This window comes from Berghia stephanieae, chromosome 7 (assembly GCF_034508935.2).
Source record: "Berghia stephanieae isolate SIO BIC M18660-M18661 chromosome 7, UCSD_Bste_1.3, whole genome shotgun sequence".
Classification (NCBI taxonomy): Eukaryota; Metazoa; Mollusca; class Gastropoda; order Nudibranchia; family Aeolidiidae; genus Berghia; species Berghia stephanieae.
In genome coordinates this window covers 35368810-35381150 of record NC_088366.1, presented here as the reverse complement: position 1 = coordinate 35381150, position 12341 = coordinate 35368810, and the positions used below count along the sequence as shown (strand labels likewise).

General features: G+C 35.3%; 1 protein-coding gene across 1 annotated transcript in view; it reads right to left on the bottom strand.

The window, feature by feature from the left end:
* Nucleotides 1-3386: 3386 nt before the first annotated feature.
* The window catches only part of LOC144977150 (SUMO-activating enzyme subunit 2-like), a 32498-nt gene continuing 23543 nt past the window's right edge, over nt 3387-12341 (bottom strand). Inside the window, exons 13-18 of the mRNA XM_078922011.1 lie at nt 11959-12114; nt 11595-11652; nt 11174-11212; nt 10607-10712; nt 10218-10381; nt 3387-7634 (exon numbers count right to left, since the gene is read on the bottom strand). Of these exons, the coding sequence (XP_078778137.1) occupies nt 7435-7634; nt 10218-10381; nt 10607-10712; nt 11174-11212; nt 11595-11652; nt 11959-12114 (723 nt within the window). The 3' untranslated portion in view covers nt 3387-7434. The remainder of the gene's footprint in view (nt 7635-10217; nt 10382-10606; nt 10713-11173; nt 11213-11594; nt 11653-11958; nt 12115-12341) is intronic.

Below are 12341 nucleotides of genomic sequence, written 5' to 3'. Positions count from 1 at the left end.
GAACACAACACAAAAGGGCAGGAAAATTCAGAGATCAGTGCCTGCAATAATGCCACAGGCCCAGTAAAAAAAAATAAAAGTAAGATAAAGGGGGAATAGTATATAAAGTATACCCCAAAAGCAATCTACACCTAGGCCCATCCTAAAGCAACACAAAGTCTCACACAACAAATGCTGGCAGGGGATTCCAACCAAAATGGAGACACTAATAATACATAGGTACGAAGAGATAATTTATAAGAGGGGGAAATATCATCTCAGATGAAAGTGATTACATCCGACTGCCACCTTTACAGTAAAGAGTCGGGGAGCAACAGATATGCAAGGAATAGAATACTCTACCAGTAACCTGGAGTTTTTATAAATTACCATATCCGTAAAATGTGTTGCAACCCTTTACAAGGGGTTCCAAGCTTGCAGCAACATTTAATATTTAGGAAGAGTCATGATGCTTATATAGCTTCACTACAATTTTTTTTTTTACATTACCAAGTATTCATTAACACCTGAACGTGGTGCAAGAATGTGTTTAAAAAAGCCATTTTAAGGACCCAAACCACAGACTAACGGATTTTAAATTGAGCTTGTTTTTGATTTTAGTAGTTTTATGGCACTTGCGACATTTCAACAAGAATAAAAGGAAGACGAAGAGACCAAAAATAAAAGATCTGCACATACAAGCGTTCATTAGAAAGGAAAACAGAGGGAGCTAATCATACAGAGAGTAGAAGCAGATCCAAGAGCAATCCATCCTTGTGACTTGTTTGAGACTTCACGAAAGGCCAAGACACCAACACAAGATTCCACCAGAGGGGTAAACTTTGAAGCTGAGTGTCATATAAGACCAGAAAGCCCTCAAAAACCGAGCTACTAAGTCCATACTTGTTTTGTTTGCTTATGTTTATAGGGATTCATTTTAGTTTTTAAGGGTTTTACGGCACTTGCAACACATTAAGGTCATATCAGCGCCAGTAAAAAGGAAGAAAATTGGATATTTAAAAGATTCTAGAATTACAATTAAAAGAACTTGAGGAAAAAGTAAGACAAAAGGAAATTGGTTCCAATAGGGAACAGATGTAGAGCACAACATCAATGTACTTAGTTTGAGATCACTTAAAAGTCTCACCCAGACACCAGCACAAGTCCCCACAAAGTGGAATACACTCAAATGCTTACATTATACATTCAAAATAACAATACATAACAAAGAGATGATTTACAAAGAAAAAAATATCATCTCCCAAAATAATAACTATGCATTTGACTGTTTCCCTCCCAGCCAAGCACTATAGTCAGGGCCAAGGCAAAACTCAGTAATCTCGTTCCAAGACAAAGACAGAAAGCAATTTGGAAAACAGATATAAGGGGATAGAAGATACAGTAAGTGCCTCCCTGCCCACTATGGGAGGCCAGGAACCCCACCCAGTGTTTATAGGGATTCTACGGCGCTCACTAGCACAACTTGGTCATTTCAGCGCCATTATTAAAAAGGAAGGTGATTGGGGAAAAGCTTTAGATCTGAAGTTAAAAACACCAAAAGAAAAAGTCAAAGGTGACTGGTTGAAATAGGGAACTGAGAATTCTACGACAATACTATCAATGTGCCTCTTTTGATATTACCTGTACGTCCCATCTAGGCACAAACAAAGGATCCTGCTTTGAAGGATACATTCAAATTTTAAAAAAGTACAATATATTAAAAACTAAAAGCTATAAAAGTACACAGCAGAGAAATGTTTTACAAGGAAATAAAAATATCCTCCCCCCCCCCCCCCCCCCCCCCCCACCCAAAAACAACAACAAAGGAACCATACATTTGACTGCTTCCATCTCAGCTATAAAGAATCCCTGCCAGGAGCAGGAGAAAAAAGAAAAACAAACGAGCAATCTCAATTCAGAACAAAGACAGAGAACATGAAGAGAAATTCTTTTTTTTTTTGTTTTTAAGGGTTTTACGGCGCTTGCAACACATTTAGGTCATATCAGCGCCAGTAAAAAGGAAGAAAATTGGATAGTAAAGACATTCTTGATGTACGATTAAAAGGACTTGAAGAAAAAGTAAGACAAAGGGGAATGGTTCAAATAGGAAATAGATTTAGAGTCCAAGTGCACACTATCAGTGTAATTAGTTTAAGATCACCTAAAAGTCTCATCCAGACACAAGCACAAGCCTCCACTAAGAGGAATACACTCAATGTTTACAAATCATGTTTAAAAAAAAATAACAGTAGGTACATAACAGAGTGATGATTTACAAGGAAAAAATATCATCTTTCAAAACTATAACTATACATTTGACTGTTTCCCTCCCAGCCAGGGTCAGGACAAAACCAAGTAATCTCACTCCAAGACAAAGACAGAAAGCAATTGGAAAACAGACACAGGGTGATAGATGACACAGCAAGTACCTCCCTGCCCAAATGGGAGGTCAGGATCCCCACCCAGGAAGAGAAAAAAACAGATATAGGGGGAAAAAGACACAGCAGAAGTGACCTCTACACCCACCATGGGAGATCAGAAGACCTCATCCAAAAGTCCACACAGAAGTGGATAATAGACAAAAGAGGTGATATTACCACTGCCTGGCGCCACATTACAAGCAAGAGTGGACTTCCCCGGCATGCAAGGGGAGTTTGATGACCCCTTATAAGAGTGGTATATTGTATCCCAATGAATTTTTGTTGTTTGTTTTTAAGGGTTTTCCGGCGATTGCAACACATTAAGGTCATATCAGCGCCAGTAAAAAGGAAGAAAATGGGATAGTAAAAAGTTCTAGAATTAAAATTAAAATACCAAAGAAAAATGAAAGACAAAGGGGAATTGGTTCAAATCGGGAACATGTAGATTCCAAGAGCACACTGTCAAAGTACTTAGTTTGAGATCACCTAAATGTCTCATCCAGACACAAGCAAAGGTCCTCACTAAGAGGAATACATTCAAATGTTTACAAATCATATATAATATGTAAACATAACATAACACAGTGCATAACGGAGGGATGATTTACAAGACATTAAATATCATCTCCCAAAATTCTAACTATACATTTGACTGTTTCCCTTTTAGCCAGGGTATCTGGTCAGGGCCAGGACAAAACCAAGTAATCTCATCCCAAGACAAAGACGGAAAGCATGTTGGAAAACAGATATAGGGGGATAGAAGACACAGTAAGTGCCTTCCTGCTCACTATGGGAGGTCAGGAACCCCACCCAGGGGCCAGGACAAAACCAAGTAATCTCATCCAAGAAAAAGACAGAAAGCATGTTAGAAACCAGATAGAGGGGGATAGAAGACGCAGTAAGTGCCAAACTCCCCACTATGGGAGGTCAGGAACCCACCCAGCCAATGAATTTAACTTTCTTTGGGAAAAAAGTTAAACGAAGTTGTTTAAAGAGACAACAATTTTACTGTTTTTTTTGTTTGTTGCTTTAGGTCTCTTCCAACACAATTGAGGTTATATGAGAGACCGCTGAAACAAAAAAACAAGCAATCTAACAAAAATAGTACAAATGTCAATCAAAAGCATAGCCTAAAGATATCATAAGCTAAATTATAAATAACCAAGAACAAACAGGCAGAGGATTTACAGGAAAAAAAATATCCCCTGTCAAAAATACAATCACAAACCAAAGAAGCAGGATAGGCTAGTAAAGAGAAGAAGAAACGACATCACTATCGGATCGTACACCCATGCGAACATCATAGGTATACGATTCAAGGGTGATGCTCCCATCCAACCACCCGCACAACAATTTTACTGTAATTCTCACATATGGCATGAGTCATCATCACAATAAGATTGAGAGCACGCAACATATGAGTGACAACAATAACAGAAACAAAAAAAACTAACTAAAAACGAAAAAATTACATACATCATTTGAATATATCAAGTACAGCAAACTTTTAATAAAAACTTTATAATACCATTGTTTGTTTTTGCTTTTAAGGGTTTTACGGCGCTTGCAACAGGAGCACCCAAGATAAAGGAAGATAAAGAGAAATTAGTTTGTTTTGTTTTCTTTTTAATAGTTTTACAGCACTTGCAACACATTTAGGTTATATCAGCGCAAGTAAAAAGGAAGAAAATGGGATAGACAAAGTTCTAGAATTACAATTAAAGAACCCAAGTAAAAGTAAGACAAAGGGGAACCGGGAACAAATAGGGATCTGATGAAGATTCCAAGAGCATACCATCAATGTAGTAAGTTTGTTTGTTTTTGTTTTTAAGGGTTTTACGGCGCTTGCAACACATTCAGGTTATATCAGCGCCAGTAAAAAGGAAGAAAATGGGATAGTAAAAAGTTCTAGAATTACAATTAAAGCACCCAAGAAAAAGTAAGACAAAGGGGAACTGAGAACAAATAGGGATCAGATGTAGATTCCAAGAGCATACCACCAATGTACTTAGTTTGAAATCACCTACAAGTCTCATCCAGGCACAAGCACAAAATCCAACAAAGAGGAATACACTCAAATGCTTACATTATACATTCAAAATAAAAATAATAATACATAACAGAGAGATGATTTACAAGGAAAAAAATATCATCTCCCAAAACAATAACTATGCATTTGACTGTTTCCCTCCCAGCTAGGACTCCGGCCAGAGCCAGGACAAAACCAAGTAATCCCATTCCAAGACAAAGACAGAAAGCATGTTGGAAAACAGATATAAGGGGATAGAAGACGCAGTATGTACCTCCCTGCCCGCTATGAGAGGTCAGGATCCCCACCCAGTGTAGTAAGTTTGAGATCACCTAAAAGTCCCATCCGGACACCAGCACATGATCCAACTAAGAGGAATACACTCAAATGTTTTCACGACATATTCAAAATAACAATAAATAACAAGAGATGATTTACACGAAAAAAAATATAATCTCCCAAAACAATAACTATACATTTGACTGTTTCCCTTCCAGCCAAGGAGTCCGGCCAGGGCCAGGACAAAAGCAAGTAATCTCATTCCAAGACAAAGACAGAAGGCAAATTGGAAAGCAGCTATAGAGGGATAGAAGACAAAGTAGCTGCCTCCCTGACCACTGTGGGAGGTCAGGAACCTCACCCAGGGGAATGAGTTCATCTTGGGAAAAGATGTAGATTCTAAGAGCACGCTATCTGTTTACTTAATTTGAGATCAAATAAATGTCTCATCCTGACAAAAGCACAGATCCCCACTAAGAGGAGCACACTCAAATGTTTACAAAAAATATATGTATGTAAAACAAAAATAATACAGTGCATAACAGAGAGATGATTTACAAGACAAAAAATATCATCTCCCAAAACTCTACCTATACATTTGACTGTTTCCCTCCCAGCCAGGATTTTCCAGATAGGGCCCAAACAAAACCAAGTAATCTCATTCCAAGACAAAGACAAAAAGCATGTTGGAAAACAGATATAAGGAGAGAGAAGACACAGTAAGTGCCTCTCTGCCCACAATGGAAGGTCAGAAACCCCACCCAGAATAATACCATTGAAACCAAACTTTAAAATATTTTTAAAAAACAAACCCAAAGATAACAATTTTGATGGTGACGGTGACAATGAAACAGAAGAGCGACATTAAAAAAAAAACATTGGACAGAATTAAAAAAAAAAAAGATATGGACTGTAATTTCCGTACAGTAACAAGATTATCAATGATTTGGTCCCAATCTCCTGGAATCAAGAAATCCCTATTAATCAAGAAATCCCTATTTAGCATACCACAACTCTAAGACCCAAGTAATCTCATAACACTAGTATAACTTCAACATCACCATACTGCTGTATCGTGACAAAACCCATCATTTTCATTTTGGCTAGAAAACTTAAACTTCAAATCTTTATTGACTAAAATGACTCTCAATTTGTCAAAAAGTCTCAAACCAACTTTTCTAATGTCTCAAGTTTGAGACTTTTCAACAAATGGAGGGTCATTTACTGATTGACGTTTCAAATTAAAGTTTTCAAACCAAAATGAAAAAAAAGGACAAATGATATAGGAGGATGAAGTGGATGGGGAATGTAGAAGAGATGGCAAGACTGGACCAATGGGAAATCCAGCGGCACAGGCACAGCCAACGTTTATCCATCGTAGGAAGCATTTCACTCATCATTACTTTCATATTACTAATAGTTAACAGTGACAAAGAAGACAAACTGACATTTCAGGATCCATTTGAAGAGAAAGCTGATAATTAACCAAAGCATCTGCCACAGTGCAATATCACTATGTTGTGAACCACACATTGTGAACCTGGTATCTCCACATCATCAAACGAAGACCTCATCACCATGCCATGCTGCCCTGAATATAAAAATTAAAAACTAAAAATAACATAAAATAGAGAGATGATTACAAGACAAAAAATGACCTTCCATACAAAAAGACAACATACTACTCCCCTCACAAGAGGTCCTTTACAAAATAACATGGAAGGGACAAATAATAAAGGGGGATGACAGAAAACACAGTAAATGTGGACAGTATAAAACCTTCAGGCCAAGGGTACAGATGGTCCCCTACTCCAAGGAATTAGTTGTCCAACAATGTAATGAAGAGATTCAAATCCAAAGCAACCATGGTCTACAATATTTAACAATACGGTCTAAATTTCACAAAACATACAATAAATAAGGACAAAGGGGTGGAGAGGAAGGAGGGGATGGGTTGAATTTTACAAGTAATCAAAATTCAATGATTGTATAAAAAATCAAATGAAAAAAAAGCGAACAATTGATGGACTTTGAAACAATATTATCATAATGCATGTTTTCTCCTTCATTATAAAGGGTGAACAAAATTCAATCAGTTTATAGCACCACTGACATAAACATTTCACTGTAACAAATTATCTCTACAACAACAATGTAGATTCATTAACAAAACGTCATGACAACAATGTGGTTTCATCTTAAGTGGAAGCCACAAGACTTTCCAAGAAAAAAAAGGCTTTTATTTTAATGACCGAAATTACTTTTGATTAAATCACAAAAATATTTTTAAACATCACATTTTTCAAAATAAATTACTGAAGTATTCAAACCAATTTTTTCCAAATCACTTTTTTCACTGCAAATTCAATTCAAGAATATAAGGCTATTCAGCTGTGCAGTGACAAAACAGCTTTTATCTATTTTGACAGGAAATCTTTTACTTCAAATATCAATGAATTCGGAAAAACACTGATTGTCATAAATTCTAAAATAATAGACCTCATAGAAGTCTCAGATTTAAGAACTTGGATTGTCATTGGATGCCAGTATTGCCTATCATTTGTTCCATTTCTTAATACTAATACTTAACGTTTTTTTAATTCCTTTTTAGTGGCAAACAAAACCTCTTACAAGAGAAAATTCCAACTATGTGGAGGAGATTTTGATTAAAATTCCAGCCTCACAACAGTCAAGGAGTCACATTTCCTACACTGCATTAAACAAACTTCATGAGATTTCAATCACATCCTCATCACAATCACCCCCACCATCATTCTGTTTCTGTTTCTTGTTGGATTGATGAGTTTCAATATCATCATCAGATGATCTTTTTCTGGATTCCAGGTCCATCTTTTCCTGGACTGGCTTCTCACTCTGTTGGTCCATCTCATCGTCATCATCCAAAACCATGATGTCATCGTCATCACCTATTGGAGGAAAGGGTCGTTTATAGAATAAAGAATGTAACAAATTATATATTTTTTGGGTGATCAAAACTACTTGAGGAAAAGCTGCCACGCTACCTTTAGGCCTATAAAAAATTGAGAAAAAACAAACTATGTCAAAAGTGGCAAATGAGAATATCACTATATATTTTCTTTTGTTTTTTAATTGTTTTACAGCACTTGCAACACATTTAGGTCATATCAGCGACAGTAAAATGGAAGAAAATGGGAAAGTAAAAAGTTCTAAAATAACATTTAAAGTACCCAAGACAAAGGAAGACAAAGGAGGATTAGTTCAAATAGAGAACATATATGTAGATTCCAAGAGCACACTATCAGTTACTTGGCTTGGAATCACCTAGTCTCATCCACGCACATAGTACAGGTCGCCACTTAGAGGAGCACACTAAAATGTTTACAAATCATATATTAATATATGTAAAACAAAAATAACACAGTGCATAACAGAGAGATGATTTACAAGACAAAAAAATATCATATCCCAAAACCCTAACTATAAATTTGACTGTCTCCCTCCCAGCTAGGGCCAAGACAAAAGCAAGTAACCTCATTCCAAGACAAAGACATAAAGCATGTTGGAAAATTGATATAGGGGGATAGAAGAAAAAGTAAGTGCCTGCCTGCCCACTATGGGAGGTCAGGAACCCCACCCCCAGCAGTATTTAGAAAGAGAAGAAAGTTTTTTTTTAGGGGGGGGGGGGCGGCAAGGGGAATGGGAAGCAAAATTGAATAATGATATTTTATTTTTCAGATAAAAACATTCATTGTCTCTATTGAAACCCTTGACATCGGTAATGGCAATTGGCATTCAAAGAGACCTGGCATCATGAGAACATCACCATCAATCTATTGGCCTAACTGCATCAACATTAGGTTGCTCCTATTTTCTTGAAATATAATCCTTCAAAAGGTTAACTATAAATCATCTTTAAATAGTAGATCTTTGGAACCATGAGGTCAAATTTATGGATAGTAACAATTGCTTGTTAATGCCTGGATCAGACATTGATCAACACAATTCTTATCATATAATCTGTATTGTGACTGAGAAGTAGGTGGGGTTTGAAAGTGAGTACAGATAAGTTGATTATTTTTGTTATTGTTGTAGACTTCCCAACTATTTTACTCTAACAATGATCATTTCTTTACACTTTCAGAAATTTTTGAAAGTATTTTATTTTGAGAGCAGTTTGTTTTTAAGTATTTAAAGGTTTTATGGTAATTACGACATCTTTTGGACATTTCGGCACCAGTAAAAATGTAGGAGATGGGATAGTCAAAAAATATTTTTAATTTTAAAATCTAGATTACAATCAAAAACACCCGAGAAAGAGTAAGACAAAAGGGCACGTTCATATAAGGAACAAAGTATCTTCCAAGAACAAACTATATATCTGCCTAAAACAAAACAAAAAAAAAAAAAAAACAGGTTATGATAGAGAGGTGATTTACAAAGAAAAAAAAAAATACCATCATCCAAAAATATTTCTAAATATTTTTATGTTTCCCTCTCAGCAAAGGTTTCTGGCAAGAAACAGGACAAATTCAAGTAATCACATTCCAAAACAAAGAGAAAAGCAACCTGGAAAAGATAAACCGATATAGGAGAATAGAAAACACAGCAATTTTACACTTCACAGTACACAACACTTCAGTTCATAAACAGTATGAGAAACAGGAAGGTGATGGGATTATCAAAATATCATGGATTCACAATCTATTATGAAATGACAACATCGCAACCATTTTTATCTTTCATCTTTATCTTCCTACTTCAAATCATCACTTGTTCAAATTAATGTATGACCAAGAAGATACAACATTACACAATTTTGAAACAGACTAGAGATAAATATAGATAATTATCCCAACCTCTGAAAACCAACTCACAAAAATTGTATTTTTTCCAAAATAATCCTTTATGTACCTACTTGAATTATCATAATGAAATGCTTAAGAATAGACCTTAAAAAGTTCCATCGGTCACATTAGAAATAAATATCAAATTTTCACCAGTTTCGGGTCCAAAATATTGGAAAGGTCTGCTCCCAAATTTTTCACAGCATAATTTCCAAAGTCACTAATATCCCTTTAACCTCAAGATCAAGATAAACAAATATATATGCTAAAAGGAAAGTTTTAATCTGCTCTTTTAACAAGAGATGAAGTGAGTAGAAAAGTGCCAGAAGACAATAGAGAATTTAAAAAATTTTCGCGGCAGTCATGGGGTTTGAACCCGCGACCTTATTGGTCTCCGCCTGGTCAGTGAGAGCGTGACTCTACCGTATGAGCTATCCACGAACACAAAATTATTCGTATCAAACTCAAGTCATTCATTTTTAGAGCTCTCTCTCACAGACTACTGGAGACCGCGGGTTCAACACACAACCATCGCGAAGTTACCTGGCCAGCAGTTAAGCTTAATAGCCAATATTCTCAACTCAAACATATAACATATAACAATCTGCTCTTTTAGTAACCTGCTCATCTACCCCTCCCCAACTCCAATGACCTGGTAAAAGACAACTGGTGGCTTCTGCTTACCACTTGATTTGGCTGCACTGGAATTCGTCTTTGAAGTTGTGTTAGCAGCAGTCCCATTACTTTTCTCAGCCTGGTCATTTTCTTCCACTTTCTCATCTTCCTTCGGCTTGAACTCTGACATATCCCCTACAACTTGAAATTCTTTATCGTCATCCAGCTTATCTCTGAGAAACAGAGTAGATTGAATCTTTTGGTATAAAAATATATATCATACATTTATAACGGGGAAAACTCCGCCCAAAAATTAGAATCTAAAATGCAGGAGGGAGAGAGAGATAGAGAGAGAGAGAGAGAGAGAGAGAGAGAGAGAGAGAGAGAGAGAGAGAGAGAGAGAGAGAGAGAGAGAGAGAGAGAGAGAGAGAGAGAGAGAGAGAGACTGGCTGACTTACATATGCACTATGATGACATTGAGGGAGTAATTTTGTAGAAAGTCATCACACTTGAGACAAGTCTTGTTGGTGATGGAAAAGTCCGACAGATGCTTGTCCAAGTTATCTAGGAAAATGAAAAACAAAAATAAATAAATAAATAAAAATGAAATAAATATACAAGTAAAAGATAATTATCTGTCAGAAGTAATATGGAATTTAAATCCATTATTTTAACATGTAGAACAATTCCAGCATCCACATTATAATTCATTAAAAAGTAGTGACAAAATAAAATGCTAATCTGGATTGGAATAAAATGACTTAGAAAGAAACAAATCTAAAAAGGTCTGAAAGTGTAGGATTTTCTTGCTAAATAGAGCAAGGATTGGAGAACTCTGTCGAATGCAGTTCTTTCCAATAGACTATAAGTACACTATATATATATATTTATCAGACTAAGATGTAATTCTAGCCCTCAAAAAAGTATCTAAACTTTTTAAAAAATAAATAAAAATAAACCATGATAAAGATCAAGTCATGGAACCATTTCCCTAGCAGCAATAAATAACAAGCACAAATACCCACCATCTGTTTCTCCCTCCTCACTTGAAATAACAATAGTACCTGAAAAGAAATCAAACAAGAACTTATTGATCTCGCAAACAGCAAAACATAAAATCATCATTTAAAAACGATGAACATTTTAATAATAATTTAATAAGAAACTAAATTACAACAAATCAGTCATTGTAGGGTGGAGTTAAACAAGAAAATGAAAATAAATCAGTTAAGAATGATTAAAGAAGGAAAAGATTAGATGCAAATGTAGGAGATCATTGACCATTAGCAATAGTGACGATGAAATTGGTAAATGATCTTTGTGTGATTTATACAATTCAAATTCATCTTTATCTTACGTAAATGATTCCATATAAGGAACAGAATGATAAATAAGATGGATAAAAGGTTGGATTAAAAAAAATAACCCTATGAAATCAATCAATACCTTTGCCATCATCAATTTCTACATCGGGAGCTACCATGTTCAGATGGCCCTTCAGGATCTTGGAAACACACAAAAACAAAAAGATAAATAAATAAGTTTTAAATAATAATAATAATAATAATGGTAAAAGTAATAATAATAATAATATTAATAATAATACTAATAATAATAATAATAATAATAATAATAATAATAATAATAATATTACAAAAAGCAAAAGATAAAACAAATCATAATTTTCATCTTGATGTAACACATTTCCCCCAAGCACACACATTGTGATCAACCAACTGAGCTATCGGGACCCCCTTAATGAGATAAATTTATAGGGAAAATGCTGTTACAATGACGATGATAAACTCACCTTGTCTTGTAAAAATCTGAAAGTAATCTTGGATGTATTAAGGATAACTGTGCATTCAGGTTTGGCTGAGCAGACATAACATTTGGGGTTGGGAGCATCTAGGGCACAGGGATGGAGGAGTCGTTTTCTTTCATTGGGGAAACGGGTCAAGAACACCTGGTCATGAAAAGTATGGGTAGAAGTCAGAAATTCATAGCTTCAGAGTGAAACAATTGAAAAGTCTGGAAATGAAGTTGAATTGAGTTGAATTAAAAAATTAAAAAATTAAGTAAACGAAATAGAAGGAGAAACTATTTTAAAAATCAATATAAAGTTCTTGAGTTTTTGCATTATGACTTGATCATTTATGTATATTGAACATATTCATTTCTATTGGTACAAAT